Below are 18,133 nucleotides of genomic sequence, written 5' to 3'. Positions count from 1 at the left end.
ATAAGCATTCTGTAATGAAAAAGCACTATATAAGAATTAGCATTATTCATAAAAGTAATGATTCTTTTTTCTTTTTTTATGTACTCTCATTTTTTTTTTTTTGATAAAAGAGAGACTCTTCAACTAATACATTTTGAGACTAATTTAATGCTTGGAATACACCAAATATATTTTATCTGTCAGACATATCTGGTAAAGCATTTTATACAACAGGTTGTCCTTGTTATACTTATTAATTGATTTCTATATTACCTTTCCTCGTGGTTATACAAGGCGATCAAGCACTTACCTATGCATGTCATAACAGGCACGCATATGGGTAAGGCTTACACACAAACCAAATGCTATATAATATAAATAGTGACACTGACAATAAACAATGTTTCAATAATTCACACTAAGATATTCATACATTATGCCTACCGCTTAAATAAATATCTGTTTTCCAACAGACAAGACAGATAAACAATTCATTTGGTTGAACATGTCCGAATCTAGGCTTAAATTATTAGATTTAGATACTGTCAAACTAAAATATATTTGACCATGCATCTAAAGTACTGTCAGACTTCTGATTGCCAGGAACAGACATACTAGTGGTTTCATCAGATATCTCTAAAGCCCTGTCCATACTGTCACATTTTGTTTGACAAAAATATGTGACTTGCCTAAATATGGTCATGATGACTACATATCATGACCATATAAGCACATTATGACTATATATGGGCATACAAAAAATTGTCCACCCAAATTTAACAATGGTATAGTCCATTATGGGTGGTTTTTGTCTGGGTGGTTATTGTCCAGAGTGGTTTTTGTCCTACATTCAAAATTCACACACCTTGAATATTATAGATACGTTGTGTATTTTTTTAACCTAATCTATAATTATGACCTGTTTACATTTTCAATTTGACAAGATATTTGTTTGCCAATAATATCTATAAAAGTACTTAATACAGGTGAAATAAAACAGACTAATAAATAAACATACATTACAGATTTGGAATGACATAAAACTAATTGATATTCCTACCATGGGATTTCACAAGGCATGACGGGAAGGTTAAGGTTAATGGATGCCTGGGGCATTATGGGAAATTGTATTCTAAACACGGCGGAAATTGTCGTTGGAACATGTATACACAAGCGGAGACCCTGCGGCCACCTTTCATCTATGATTTATAACATCCTAGATGAGCCAACAGGTGGCGCAGTCATGCAGTTAATTTTATCCTATCAAAATGGTTGAATATTTCCGATTCAATTTAAACATTTTCAAAAACTAAGGGAGTTTTTGTTGATATTATGTGGGGTAATGTATTATATTTCTATGGATGTCTCTAAATTATGACATAATATAAGCCAAAATCTAAATAATCATCATTAAAACACAAAATAAATCCATTTAGAATTTATTCGTTTTATTGTTGAAATTATTACCATGTTAATTTTATTGTCATTGTTATTTATAGTTATATATATTGTTATAAATTTTGTTAATGTTATTGTTCTTACTAATTAGTATTTCATTTTTATTGTCACTAATATTTTTATGAATTTAAATAAGTTATCAAAATTTAAAAAAAAACTAAGTATTTCATTTTTATTGTCACTAATATTTTTATGAATATAAATAAGTTATTAAAATTAAAAAATAAAAGTCTTACTGTTAATTTTGATTACTACTTTGACAGGATACCGTGGCGCTTATACAATTTTTGGAGGCTTCAGTGCGGTGCTTATTCAAGAGCGTCCCTTATAAAAACGCCCAATCCCATATTACCTACTTCACGTATCCCCTTAGTTCAGAAGGCCTATCATAGGTCCTATGTCATCGTAAATAAACGTTTAGAGAAATGTTTGTGTCTTCATTGTGTTATTTATTCATTCACTGTATACATTGTAGGTGAAATATATATAAACTCTCGATTAAGCACCGCAGCGTTTATTCGAGAGCGGCGCTTAGCTCAAAAAAATCAGACTTAGTGCGGCGCTTTTTCGAAAGCAGTGCTTATTTGAGCATTTACGGTACATTTCAGTTTTGATAACATCTACAATAGTTCTTCAACATAATAAAGCACAAGAATATTTACAGATTGTGTTGAAAATGATGCATTTCATCAACTACACTGTCCAACCTATCTTTATCTTTTTTCTTTCGTGTTGAATCAAGTAAAGATCTTTGTATTTGAAACTCGTTTTTTGAATTGCATGGATTTGTTTCCGATCAGTATTCTTGTTTTTTATTTTCTGATTTGAATACAAGGAGTCAAGTACATTGATGCGAAGTCTTTCCCATTGGGATATGTAGTGTGATAGGCCTACTGATCATTCAGTTATGTTGATTGAATTGACATTTAGTAAATGTATGCTGAGGGTATAATCATATTTTGTCATAAAGGGTAATATAATATTAATAATAAAAAAAAACCAGTAATATAAAAAATATTGATAAAATAATATTGATATTATAATTAATACTAGTATTAATATTAAATACGATATTAATAATGGTAATATTTAATAATAATAATAATAATAATAATATAGTAGCTCTAATGATATATAATAATAATATTAATAATAGTAATAATAATAATAGTAGTAATAATAATAGTAATAATAATATAAGAATTTATAAAGCATCGATTAAACGACCGAGGTGCATTATCAAAGGCGCTTTGCACGTTGATGATGGAAAAGGTGAGTTTTGAGTAATTTTTTAAATGAAGCAACAGAAGAACAGTTTTAATGTGTGCAGGGAGTGAATTCCAAAGTGTAGGTGCGGCAAAGGAAAAATATTTATGGCCAATAGTTTTTAAGGATGTGCGGGGAACAATAATGGAAGCAGCAGTGCGTCGAGAAAGAAAGCGTCGAATGAGTGCAACATTACGAAGATGGAAGTTGACCGATTTAGTTATAAAGCTGATATGGTTGTGTATGTTAAGAGATTCATCCAGTTTGACTCAGAGGTTAGAAATGTGGTGAGAGGGATGAATTAATGATGAACAATGGTGGGAGGAAGAGGAGTTATTTTACTACCGATGTGATTAGTGTGGAAAATAATGAACTCAGGCATGTATACCATAATAATAATAAAATAATTAATAGTTAATAAAAATAAAAATAATAATAATATTAATATATGAATATTAATAATAAATTAAGCAGAAACTTGGGCAACTACGAAGAGAATGGAACAGAGACTGAAAGTGACAGAAAGAGCAATGGAACGTACAGTGATGGGAATCACAAGAAGGGACAGAATCAGAAATGACGATGTGAGAAAAGCTACAAAAGTGAATGACATAATACAAGAGATAAAGAAGAGGAAATGGAGATGGGCAGGTCACATAGCAAGAAGGACGGATAATGAATGGACACGAAAAGTAATGGATTGGGTGGAAGAAATCAAGTCAGGAGGAGAGGTAGACAGAAATTAAGGTGAATGGATGAAATACGAGTATTCAAAGGCATTGCATGGCGGAGAGGAGCACAGAACAGAGAAGAATGGCAAGTCAATGAAGAGGCTTTTCTCCTGCAGTGGTGCGAAATAGCTAGATGATGATATTAATAGGTATTTATACCTAGTATTGAAAATAATTTATGTTTATAAGGTAATTTATATAAATACTTGTATTGTTTTTATTATTATTTTAAATCTAATAGAAAATATGAATAAATAATAAATAAATAAATAAACTTCAATTATTTCTTGTAAGTTTTTATTATTATTTTAAATTTAATAGAAAATATGAATAAATAATAAATAAATAAATAAATTTCAATTATTTCTCAACAAATATCATTCTTCACACCCTAGCGAGTATTCGTAGTCATGTATCAGGTCACCAGTTAAAAACTCTTGCAACAAACCATAGAATCTTGTCTTATATTTATTTACAATGCTCCTAAATCTAAACACCTTCTGATTATCAATAGCAGAAGTGTATTGTACATTTATATATATTCCTATTTGTGTTATTGTCCTTTTGGGAAAAAAACTAATAAATTTTTAGTATTTTGTGGCGTCCCAACTCCTTGAGAAGAAATAATACATTCTTGTTTTCTTCAAATTGTATAAAAAACATTTAGCAGATGACGACAATCCCCTCCATAACTATAGGTTAATCATCATCATTTTTTGAAATTGTATAAAAAAAAAAACATTTAGCAGACGACAACAACCCCCATACTTGTTAGCTATAGGCCAATCATCATCATTATTGGACCATGAGGTTGCCAGGTTGCTTACTAACCTGTGAGGATTCCTCTGAGAATGGCCTCGCGGGATGCAGTTGCGATACAACTGCAATTAAGTTAATGAAGAAGACATAGAACAGAAATTAGGTTAGCGTTAACAAGAATTATTTTTCATGCATTCACAATTATTTCAAGTCTGAACAATAATTTAATGGTATTCGACAGTAAAATTTGGATTAAGTTCTAAAGCTATTCTAGCTTTTTCATGAATTTTCTAATTAAATTTATAGCCCGTACATATTTTAAAGCTCGGAATTGTGAATTAATGCAATGGCTTAGAATTCCATTTCGGATGCAATATCTCACCTAGATTATAGGCGAAAATTCCTTTATATACGTTGTACGCTGAAGTATTCAATTTTTTGCTTATTTTCAAATTATTTATCAAGGCCTAATTTAAATTCCTTGTTTTTTTTCTTTTTGCTTAAGTGCTATTTTTTTAAGTAGATGTGTTACATGTTAATGCCTTGATTACCAACTGTAATATGAATAGCTGAACAATTTTAAAGTAACCAATTTATTTCAACAGTGTTAAAAATCTTTACCACATCATAACTTCCTATAGTTGAACCCCAATTTTTACCCAATTTTTACGATAAAATATTTTTATTTTTTTAAATTTTTCTTATTCAACATTTCACCCAGAGGTACCTCACAAGGCAATCTCAAGCCTTAGTAACGAGGTACCTCTGAAAACAATACAAATAACGAGGTACCTCTGAAAACAATACAAATAACAATACAATGGCACTTGGCACAAAAAGGAAAAGTTGAAATTTAATAAAAAATACACTGTCTGACAAATAAAAATTCAACCTAAACCTGATGATCAAGCTCTTTGAGTTGAATGAAACTAATCAGCAAAATTTTCACAATAAACTTTTAATTTATTATTAAATTTAAAGGTCAAATATAGAACAATAATTTACTAAAAATATGGGATTTAATTTTTTTTAGATTATTACAGGCAGTACATTTTTTAAAGGACAACTAAGATTCAAAACATCCAGTATCTAAAATATCCATCTGAACCTTGTTAAACAGAACACAATTTTCATCATTTGTAAAATTCTGGGAACCAAAAATTAATAAATTAAATAAGAAATTGTGATCAATATTTCTTACAAACGAGAAATCAGTAAAGATAGTTGGAAAAAGATTTTGGATTACAGTGAGCAACTTATTTCTTTGAGTATCAAAAAGGGGACACATTATAAAATAATGGAAAGGGGTTTCTATACCATTTCCACAAGCACAAATAAAATATTTCTTTTATAACGAATGTTCTTTTACTTTAGTGTTACTTTTTTAAGTAGATGTGTTACATGTTAATGCCTCAATTACCAACTGTAATACAAACAGTTGAACAATTTTAAGGTAAAAGCCCAACCACAACTTTAGAGTAATTTCTTATGCAAATACTCCACCTGGATATAAGCCAATTCCCTAACATCAGAAATTTTGAACACGAGTTCATAAAATTATATGTGCCTTAAACTACACTTGTAAATTATAAATAGACAAAGATAAATATTTATTTGGCTTAGATATTCATCTCAAGTTGTGCATAAATCGTGTAGAAATGTTACTGCAGACAGAAATTATAGAGGGCTCACGTCTTGTTAATTTTAGGTTAGGTTCATTTGACTTAACGAGGTAAATCTGTTTTTGAAATTGGGTTAATTTAATCTTGTTGAAAGTGTAATTGTGAATTGAACATAATAATAGTTCATTATTCAGATAAATATGTTTGATTTGAACGTCTATTTCTCATAAAGTATGAAAAATATAAAAAAAGAATCGTTACTTAATATAATCAAGACGTCTCATTTATATTTTAAGTGCATACTTGTATTTTCTGGTGCCACTCACTTCTTGTCAATTTTAGGCTAGGTTGATTTGACTTAATGGATGTAATCTGTTATGAAATTGGGTTAATTTAGTCTTGTTGAAAGTGTAATTGTGAGTTGAATGTAATAATAATTCAGTTTTCAGAGAAATGTCTTTGCTTTGTTGAATGTCCATTGCTTATAAAGTAGAAAAAAAAACAAAAAAAAAACATGGTTCTGATATATAATAGTTCACTATATAGATTAATGTTTCTCCTATGAATGTCGGTTTCTCATAAAGTAGAAAAACAATTTAAAAAATAACTTTGCTCTGATACAATCAAGACGACTCATTTGTACTTTATAATAATAATATTTATTTGGCGAAAGTATACAACATGGATTGCCCAGATAGAGAATGGTATTCCCTGTGCGTACTTATTTTTTCTGGTGCTTGAGTGTAAAATATTTAACAAAAATATTTCTTTTGTAAGAAACATGATACAGTAGAACTCCTCCTTTGGGTCACTTTATAAATTGTTACCTGCAGCTCTGAAACTAAAACAGTGAAAAGTAGTGAAATGGGTACTGCACCATAAGGTGAAATGGGAGTCGCGCCCCTTCCCAGAGGAGCCTAGGAAATGGGTTGATGTTTTAATTTAAAAAAAAAAAATAAATAAATTTTAAAAAAATAAAAAAAATAAAAAATAAAAAAATAAAAAAATAAAATAAAAAATGAATTCTAAAACTTCACCTACTTCGCACACCACCACAGTACAAAAAATACACCGACTGGTACTAGAGTGGAAGAAGAAGAAGAAAAAGAAGAAGGGGACACTTTTTCTGGCACTAAACGAAGGAAAGCGCATCTTTTAACACTACGGCCAGTCCCTATTCAGGGCACACATTTTTGGTCTCAAAATTGTCCTCTTTAATAAGGGTTCTACTGTATTAATAATTATAATAATGATAAAAATATTAACAGTACTATTACTGAAAGGAAATTTAAGCCATTGACTTTGAAAGACATTCCATTACTGTACATTATACCAATAGTAATGTATATAATAATTAGTAATAGTATATTAATAGTATTACAGACTTAGAAATAAAATAATATATCATAATCAAATAAATTAATAATTTTTATTGATAAATTTTATTACATCCCTGTTTTTGTATATGCCATTTTGTGCATATGTCTTATTTTTATATACAGTGACTGTTCCAGTTTCAAATGTATTCCTATATTTTTATGACAAACAATAAAGTTTATCAGATCAGTATTAGGCCAGATCCAAAAGTCAACCCTGGGTTGTGGGCTTACAAACCATGTTATGGCTTACATCCACCGTATAGTAATAAATTTTTTGAAGATCTTTTTTTAGCACAATGCAGGTAGTCTATTTTAAAATTGCATTTAGTTCAACTCGGTTGAATCAGAATGTGTGTTTTCTTAAGTGTAAAAAGTCAGGTGAATAATTACGAGTTATTCATATGTGACAGCTGACCTGGTATGCGTGTAGTTAAGAATACGATGGAAATATTAATCAAATTAATGGAGTACGCCCTCATTTGGCTGGTAGCTGTCAACACCAATGAATATATTTTCATGCAAATTACATTTAACTCCCTGTTAAAAGAATCAAATTTTAAATAATTTCATTATGATTTTATAGGAAATTTCAATTTTTGATTTGAAAAAGAAGAATGGATCTTGACGTTATTTGAAGCAATAAAAAATATTTAATTTAAATAAATGTGAATCATGAATGTAACTAGAGCATAAATTCGGCCATGCACGGCATCGAACTATGAATCCATCATCGCTTTGTGTAAGCGCAATGATGCAAAAAACTGTCAGCCTATTGCCATTAGCAGTCTAAGCGGACCGTCATTGAAAACAATCTGTCGCGGACACTTCGTCTTGTCCTAATGAAATTGCATAGACAACCAAGACTGTGCGGATACAGGGGTGGATCCAGAGAAAAATCAGGGTAGAGGCCATGTAATGTGCTAAGCACCGATTGGGGGAGGAGGCGGGGTGGTGTTGAGGTCCTGGTCCCCAGTAACCCCGGTGGTTCCACCCCTGACATCCAATACAGAATTTTGAGTTATATTAAATCACCAATACACACAATCGGCAATCAAAGTCACAAGTCATAATTGTAATTTAAAGACAAAGAGCAAGTTGATCTCAGTATAGGAAAATGGCTTTTGAAGCATTTCTGCTCTAGGCAAATCGTTGATGTTGAATGATGTTGCTTGGAATGCCAGTAAACTATTACAAATCGCTTGGAAATTGAACTTGAGAATATTGTCATAATGACTTCCAAAGCTCCAAAACACACTGCATTTCATTCAGCCTCACATTTATCTGTTTTTGTCCTTTATATTCTTATGTTTTTAACATTTGAAATAACATTAGAATTTAATTGACAGAGTGGCTAACACAGCTGACAGATGAAATTCCTCTTGGGCATAATGTAATTAAATCTAATTAGGTGAACATTATTAGATCGGATTAATTTGCGAGCAACATTCCTATAAATCATATGTAACAATTCTGAAATTGTAATTTTAGGAGCCTTAAATATAGATATAATTATATGAAGGAAAATGTAAACTAATTATTAAACAAACTAAAAACGTCACTGCAAATGTAGTCATTCATATTCATTTCATCTCATACATATTCATTCTATGTATAGGCAAGAGAATAGTTTGGTGTTATACAAGATTTGGACCTGTGACCTTGGAATTGTAAAGTAATCATCTTCACTACATAGCTTCACTAATAATATTGAAAGATCATAAATCAATAGCATTAATTCTAAATCGGAACACAAGAGTGATATTATGGAATCCCCAAGGTTTAATATTGCAGACCATTTGTTAATGTATAATAATTATTTTTCAATCCACAGCTTTCTAATTTATGTAAATTCATTTTTGTTTGTATCTTAGACAATGTATTCATGATTTTAATGAGCTCTGGCATCAATCAAGCTAATAGTTAGGCTCCAATTGGTTAAAAGAAACATCATTACTGTATTCATTATTTGTACTAGTACAATTGTTTGTATTTCTGCATAAATAGAATTTAATAAGATAACTCCAAGGAATATGCATTAATGGCAAAGGCAAATAATGGTTTTTACTATTTTTAGCATTGGGTCTGTTTACATGGAAACGATAATGAGCAACGATAAAAAGCAATTGTTCATATAGAAAATAAAAGAAGTAAGGGAAGTTTTCATACTAGCACGACGATAACATAACGATTTATCGTGTATACGATAAAATAATATTTTCACAAATCAAATAAAATATGACATCATAATTACGGGGAAAAAACAATAAAATCGTAGTAGTAAAAGTGATTTTATCATTTTCCCCATGATTATGACGTCATTTGATTTGATATGTGAAAATATTTTTTTTATCGTATACATGATAAATCGTTATCAAATCGTGCTAGTGTGAAAACTTCTTTTATTCCTTTTATTTGCTATGAACAATTGCTTTTTAGCTTTTTACTGTTGATCGTTATCATCATAGTGTAAAAGTCCTTTAAACTGGTTATTTAGAGGTGTTTTATTATTATAATGGTCACATTAAGTTAATTTCTTTAAAGCCAGGCTGCAGAGGAAGACACATTTTTGATATGGACTGATTTTTCTTAGACACAAAAAGGGTGACTAAAAACGTGGGAACTTTTAATGAGATTCAGATTTTAAAATATGTAAAAACTGGGGAAAAGGGATGTCATCACCCTTTTTTTCACTTTTTCCCCACTAATTAAATATTTTTAAAAATCACCCTTTTTGTATCTTGAAAAAAATCAGCCCTAATTATGTTCAAAAATTCATATTGACAATGTTATTCTTCCACGGTATCAAATCAGATTTGAATAATCTGCCATAAAAAACTTGGTGTACTTCAATACACAATGTCAATGTTTTGCAAAATACATTACTACTGTATTCCATTGATAAATGTGTATATAAGATACATTGTTGTCGCATAAAAAAAATCTTTAAAACAATATTCCTCCAATATTTCTTAACCCTCTCATATATTCCCCATCCACTGACTCTTCTTCTCTCACTTCCCTTTTAAAGAGAGTGCTCAACATGTATTCTTCATTATTATTGTATTCAATACAGTGAAGCTTATTATCATACGTATAGGGAAGTTGACCTTTCCACAATCACCCCTTTCCTTAAGCAAGTTCTTAGTACTATGTATTCTTAATTATTGTATTTTATACAGTTAGGCATTGTAAATTGCATAGCTGCAGTAGTAAAATTCTCTGTCATTACCAACCCTTCCTCAATCTCCTCTTCCATTAAGCAAGTCCTCAATGCATTCCTAGATAGTATATTCAATATACAGTAGTTAGGCATACTATCATATACTAAAACTGTGGTGGGCAAGTACAGGGTTTTTTTTTGTAAATAATTTACAATTATATTTATGGCATTGTACGGTAGTTTTAGCCGATAATAGCCCTTGATGGCATATTGCAGCGAATAAATTTTCAAGTGAATGGAAATTGAATTTCAGAGCTCTTAAAGTACTATTAGATTAGATAGAATTTTATTGTCAGTTGATGTTAAAACTCTGGTTAATGATATCTTATATTCCCTTGGTTAGAGTAGACGTAATGATAATGGAAAGATTGAACTCTTAAATAGATATTTAAACATGTAGAAGGAAATTATATATTATACTTTGCCAAATTTGTTTACCGAGGATAGCCAAAGTAGTATTAAAATCAAAGCACAATATTTGTGTTAGCAAATCGTCGCTCACATCACGAACTAACACATTCAAAGTAGATTGTGTTAGTTCGTGAAATCACAGTAGCGCGTCAAAACGAGCGCGTATTGGTTGTCAAGCAATTTTGTATTCTTTACCACACAAAAAGTCCTTAACGACAACAGCGCGTATTTTGACGAGCTTTTTTGATTTCACGAACTAACACAATTGAATTTAATTGTGTTAGTTCGTGATGTGAGCGACGAAATGTACAATTATCTTAAAAACCTTAAACTATAGATCAAATAAATTGGAATTTCTACTTACCATATCAAAACTAGTCTCAACAAAACTTTAACTAGTTAAACCTAAACTAAGCTAGGTTATTAGGTTAACTATTTTTTTGTAGTGTTATTGACTGGTTAAAATAACTACATTGGTTGACTAAACTGGCTAAACCAAGAAAGCCTTCAATTCGAAGTTCGTGCTTCAACCAGAACGTTAAAATCAAAGCACAACAATTACCTAAGAAGATGTACAATTATCTAAATAAAAACCTTTAACTACAGATCAAATAAATTGGAATTTCTAACTTAGCAAAACTAGTCTCAACTAAATTACTTAACCAGTTCAAACTAAACTAACTAAACAAGGTTATTATGTTAACTAATTTTTTTAAGCTTTATTAACTGGTTAAGACTAACTAAATTGATTAACTAAACTAACTATAACCAAAGCCTTCAATTTAAAGTTGGCGCTAAATCTGGAAGAAGTGAAATAATAATTTTGAAAAATCTAAGGAATGGAAAAAATATTAAATTGCCTTGTTTTTCTGCAATCCACATGTCATATAAATTGTTTTTAATAAACTAAATTTACATATAAAGAGGATCTATCCCAAACTGAGCTTGTTGTCGATGAATAAATTAATGATGCTAACCAAGAGTCTCCCAGAAGATGCGACAAAAATGAGCCTGCTTAAATCAAGCATTATGACAAAGGTTATGGACGACAACAAATTGATTAAATCTACAATCGTCATAGTAACACATAAATATATCGTTAACATTCTATATGCAATGACTCTGAGTAGTCCTGCGATGAAAAATGTTCGTATATTAGTAATATGTGCAATGTACCTTTGATCATCTAGCGCCATAAAAATTTCTCTGATCATCAGGCTACATGATTAATGCCTTTTATGTGGACATCGAACGCCACATTTCTCGCATAATTTCAGATTGGTGACCAGATTTGTATCGTTCTGTCAGAGTTGGCGATTACAAGCGTGGAGAAATCCGATCCGTATTTCATTCATGTGTTGTAATTGAAAACCAGCTGAATGCAACCTAAAAACGGGACAAGGTTTTTAACAATACCATTGTTGCTATGGGAGATACATTTGATATTTTTCTCTCACTTATCTGAAGGTTTTAGGTGATATGTTTTAGAACATAAATTAGTCTGAACCAGTTTTGGCCAAAAGAGGGCAGCATTTAAAGAACTTTCTTCCTGTCCAGACTACAAATTTTATTTGACAAACACTGTTGGATGCCCATATATAGTCATGATATGCCTAAATATGGTAATGATGTGATGTTATCATGACCATATTTGAATTTGTACAGGAAATTTAACAAGTCATGGTCATGGATAATGCAACTGGGCTATAAAAATATACTGTCTAATATAATATAAATATTAGTATTGATGAAAATATTCAAGTTAATTAAACAGTCTTCACAACAATTAAATTCATTGCTTTTACCACCTAAAAGCTCTAAAATTTCATCATTTTTATGCTATAGTGCTTAATATATTGTAGTTCATTTATAATTTTTTAATTTCAATTTAGTGCAGCTCTTAGCACCTTCAAAAAAAAGTTAAATTTAATCTCTTTATAGTGCTTTTGTTGAATAATATAATATTGTTGTTTTCTCCCCTTGAATTAATTTTTATGATTAAACATTTTGTAAAATTTATGCACTTCAAATTTTTGTCATGAATGTATCGCTAAGCAAGACTTCGTCAGGATTTAAACCAGGACCTTTGCATACACAATGATTGTCATAACTAAATAACCATGAAGGCTTTTGGAGTAAATACATGGGCCAGTAGCAATTTTTATTTCATTAAAACCAATTCTTTACTGAGCATTAACACTCTGCCCGTTTGACCGCCAAACACGGAGATCTTCGTGTTTCAGGTTTTTTTACGGAATCCGATAGATGCAGTAATTACCGACATGTACCGTACTAACAATTTGAACATTATATTCATTCTGGACCATTAGTATTTCACTATTTGTTTGTTAACGTTAGCGTAGAGCGGTGTTGATTTACTTTCACGAAATTGCGATTATCTCAGCTTTGTTGTGCAAAATTGCGAAAATCTCCAAAAGTGAGTCATTTTTATTTTACTGTTACGGGTCACATATCATGATTAGAATAAAGTTTTTGGAACCATTGTAAAGCTAAAATGTATTGTATTCACTACATGTCAATCTGATCACATACGCACTCTCAACGAGCTTCGGAAAAGTGTTAAAATTTGCTAAAAAGTCTGGCGGTAGCTGATACTATTTTTCAAACCCCTGGCGGTGAGAGTGTTAATAGAAATTATTTTTGTTATAAATTAATTGACCAAGCCTTTGAAAATGCAATATCATTTAAGTACAGGATTTAAGCACTCCATCACCCTGCACTCAAAGACGATATTTTAAATAAATTTTAAATATGAAGCAGTCAGAGTTAAAGGATAGCCAGCAGATACTATAATATAAAGTAAATCATAATATAAATATAGCGGTACTAGTAATTAGTAAAAAAAGTACATTATATGTAAGTATGGTTATAAACCTAATAGAGTGAAACTTTACCATAGTGGTTAAATTGCCAGCCTTCCCATTCGAGGGTCCTGGGTTCAAATCCTTTGAAGATCTCATATTTTAACTCAGTTTATAGAACATTAGATAATCTTATGGGAAAAAAATGATGGCAGATGAATCTAAAGTGATTCTCATGTACTTTATTGATTTTTATTCTCCTCGTTGAATTTTAGATTGAATTTATATCAGGTGAATATATATTGATTACTAATGAACTACATACTAAACAAATTATTCCCTCCATTACTTGAGGGTAAATATATATTACTATTTATATTCATGCTATTCTGCCCCAATATTTTTATGGGCTCATGGTTGTCTTTTTCATTAGCTTAATCTATTTCCTTCCTTTCATTAATTTTTTTCTATGTTCTTTTCTTGTTGTTGTTACCAGAACTTAAAGCATCCAGCATTGCCAGTTTTGAACAGATGTGCAGGTATTTTTGTACACATAAACTAGAAGTGATTTCTAACAAACGTTTTTTTAAGTTCAACCTCAGGGTGCCCCCTATACCTACAAAACAAAACCGGGGTTTCAGAGAGGACAGTACATTACTGCCGTTACCACTAATAGGACAAGTTGCATGGATGGCACTGTCGGTTAACGATGTGTTCTAAGGAACTGAAGGTCATCTTGGTATTCGATTTTTTAAAAAATTTTATGGAATGGAGTGGATTTATTCTGTGTAAACACCAAGGATAGCCCACGAAGAAGACTTATTTCCAGTGGGGTCCTTCGGGTGGGGATTGAACAGTACACCGGGAGACAATCCCCTACTCTTTTCCGAAGAGTGTACTGTGTTCTTTAACGTGCAACGGCTTAAACATCTCATCCGAAAGATGGTGCGCTATTGTAACTTGAATTTCATTCCTCAAGCTGAAACACAAGGAGAGGCAGCGATGGGAATTGAACCAGGGACCTAGAGATCTCCACGGTTCAGCGCACACAAAGTGGCTACCACCAGATTAGCCGACTGAGCTAAGCTGCTCTTTAAATATGACATTTTATTTATTTCTTTTTTTTTTTTCAATTTATGACATTATATTTATTTCTTTTTTCAATTTCAAGACATTTTATATATTTTATATTTTTTTATTTTTTCCCTGTTAGTAGTAGTCAGTAAAGGCAATTATAAACCCTTACCGAAAACACAATAAAATAACTTGCGCCACTGTGTACTATATTTAAAGCGTGGAGGATATTTCCTCCATGATTTAAGCATGTTTTAATAGTGTCAACAAAGAGCCTCGTCTGACTGAAAGGTGCATACACGAAACGTTAAATGCTGAATAGAGGTAACCTCAGTTTAACGTGCGTACCGGTGAGCGGTCGCACTTGTTTATTACATTCTGCATTCTATTAAGCGCTATCCACACTATTAAATTTTCTTTGCACAAAACACTCTTCTTCGCCCACATAGTCAGGATGTGCCTATATATGGTCATAATATGATGTCGTCATGACCATATTTAGGCATGTAACATGTTTTCTGTCAAATAAATGTTGGTAGATCTGGACAGGGCTATATCGTCTAGAAAATGTCTTACTTCATCTACTTGTTAGTTGTTACATGTATAGCGCCTTTCTTTTCAGTTACGAAGCGCTGAAGTTCTTTTTCCCTGGTCATTGGGTCCACATGCTAAGTGTTGCTGCTGGTAATCAGTGCAGGAGCAGGTAACCCCACCAGGTTCCCATTTATACTCCTGGTTGGAGAGAAGCAATGCAGATAAAGTGTCTTGCTCAAGGACACAAGCAAAATGCACAGCGAGGGATTGAAACCCCGACCTCGAGGTTGGGAAACCAAACCATTCCCGCTGCGTCCAACGGCTTCTAGCTTGATTTTTTTTTCAAATTTTCTTTCTCCCCCAAGTGTCTTTGCCTTTTAGGTACAGTGTATAAAATAATATTGTACGTCCTCTTCATTTCTTTTATTCTTTTTCAATCATTACTTTTCATTATCATAGGTTCTTGATATTTTTTATATTTAAAACTTACAGTACAAAATAATCAGTTCTGAATATAATACAGTACGGTAAAACAGAATTTCATTCATTTCCTCATAATGGGGAAATTCAAAATGAAGGGTTTTTACACAAAAAGTTTGAACACCTCAAAATGTAGCTAATGATATGCATCCTACATAACAAATTATTTTCAAAAATTATAATTTGTTACAACATTCTTTAAAAAAATAATTCTTCTATAAAAGTTCGTTTTCTGTGCATTTGCTAAGGATAATGAGTAGTGAATGATAATTATTGTGTAATAGTTAAAGGTTAATGGCTATATCTGTGGTTTATGGTTATGGTTTAATGGTTAAGTTTTAAAGGGTTAATAAATGGCTAATGATAGTAATAATTTATGTAAATATATATTAAAAATATGTGAACTTTTTTCAAAAGCAAATATGTATTTACATTCTTCAATGATCGAACCAGGAATTCCAAGTAGAGGTGGGCACAGGTAGGGAATTTCATAGATGTAGGGTCTAGACCACCTCAACCGCACCATGTTTTTGAGGCAAGAATAATTGCCGGAAATGGCACTCTCAATATAATTTTCTTCACCATTTTTTTTATAATTTTAAAACATTTAGGGGGACCTGGCCTGGCTGCCCCAGACCCCTTGAATCCACCACTGTCCTTTATAATATATTAATTTTTTTGAAATGTTAATACAGAAATACTGTGACTTCTTATAATCAAAGATGCAGGGCACAAAACAGTATTGATCATAATTAGATCAATTTTTTTTTTTCTTTATTGTTCATGAATATTAATCCTAAAGCATACCTTTCTTTAATGCTATAATAAAAATATATTTTACTTATAACGTGAATGAGCATTTTTGTTTTTTTATTTTTATCCACAGTTAGGAAACACAACAAACGCTGAACTAGACAAGCTGACGTCACGAACTGTATTAAACAAGCTAGTATTTGCAGGTAAGGTTTTACTATATTTGATTTCTATTTGCCAATATTTGACATCAATATTATTTTTTAGGTCAAAGGTCTTTAGTAAACAATAAAAGTCTAAAAATTAACTAAAAATTGTTTAGTTTTGTAAATGATATTAATAATAATGATGATGACAATAAAAGCACACACAAGTGGCTAGCATTGGAGTCGAACCCCCATTTTTTTTTTTATTGGGAGACCACAAACTTCAATCTGTTGACACAAAGGAGCCATTAAAAACATATATAAATAAAATCCCATAATAATACCTTGTAATAGTTATTAATTATTAAGAAAACAACAAAAAGTCGCCGGAGTGGAGTTGAATAGCTTAGTGTTAAATGCTTGCTTTCTAATCGCAGGGTCATGGGATCAATTCCTGTGATAATAGGAAATTTTCTCGTGAAGGAACAACTCCACTCCCTAGGCCTCATAAAGCATCGTCCAGCCTGTAATTGGCGATTTACTTGCCACTGGATGCGAATGAGATAAAAACAAACCACGTTTTTTCCACCAATGTCATTGATACGCACGTGAGAACCTACAAGCTGTTTCCACTGAGAAAATATTTTGTCTGACGTGTGGAAGAGGTCATTAAAACACCTAATAGTGGAAAACTACCGGCGAATTTTCCCGAGAGCATTAGTCTGTGACCTCACCCGATATTCTGCTAATCGTGAAAAGCCTGAAGATAACAGTGAGCATACGTTGTTCACATGAAATTAATGCATAATTATTAACATTCCACATCTATCAATCATAAATTATTTGATATCTTAATCATGTATTCAACCGGCGTAGTTTCAGTTTCTACGGTGACTCGTCGTTGTCAATCAAAAATTCATCATGGTATTGATTGAATTTGTTAATGTTTCAACGTCTTAATTAGATCGAATTTGGCTCAGACGTTTCAGATTTCTCTCTATGACAACAATCAACAAGAAAAAGATATCGTATGCATTTATAAGATGTCTCATCACATTAGCTACATTCCAGTCTGTTTCACTTTGTGAAGCATATGATTGTTTTTGATAATAACAGTAATGTTACCCTCAAGGTTAACTAATTATGAAACAGCATTTGTAAAAATTTAGATTATTAAAAATAAAAACAAAAGTACAATAAATGATAATAACATCAAAGGTGTAGAATGGTTGTGGCCTGGGGGGGTGGGGGTGGACGTGGGTGCGAAAGTTGAGAAAATGAGAAACCAATTCCAAGGAAAACTAAATGTCATTTTTTTATAGATAGGATTTTAAAAATAAAGAATTTTCTTATACAAAAAATTTTCTTGTAATCTAAAAATAGTTGTAAATGGTGGTCATATCATATCATTTTATTTGTGTAATTAAAATTATGATTATAATCGTAGTTCTGCAATATATATTCAGAGGGGAAAAACCTGTCTGACATTAGGGAGCTTT

The 18,133-nt window shown here is 31.3% G+C and overlaps 1 protein-coding gene across 1 annotated transcript in view; it reads left to right on the top strand.

Moving 5' to 3' along the window:
* The window catches only part of LOC117114659 (carbonic anhydrase-related protein 10-like), a gene marked incomplete at its 3' end in the record, with an annotated part of 95,537 nt that extends 78,843 nt beyond the window's left edge, over positions 1 to 16,694 (top strand). Inside the window, exon 6 of the mRNA XM_033258349.1 lies at positions 16,622 to 16,694. Coding sequence (XP_033114240.1) covers positions 16,622 to 16,694 — 73 coding nt within the window. The remainder of the gene's footprint in view (positions 1 to 16,621) is intronic.
* Between the last annotated feature and the right edge of the window lie 1,439 nt (positions 16,695 to 18,133).

This window comes from Anneissia japonica, unplaced genomic scaffold (genome assembly GCF_011630105.1).
Source record: "Anneissia japonica isolate Jap-2015-1 unplaced genomic scaffold, ASM1163010v1 scaffold288101_len212226_cov194, whole genome shotgun sequence".
Taxonomy (NCBI): Eukaryota; Metazoa; Echinodermata; class Crinoidea; order Comatulida; family Comatulidae; genus Anneissia; species Anneissia japonica.
This window is presented reverse-complemented; position numbering and strand designations above follow the sequence as displayed.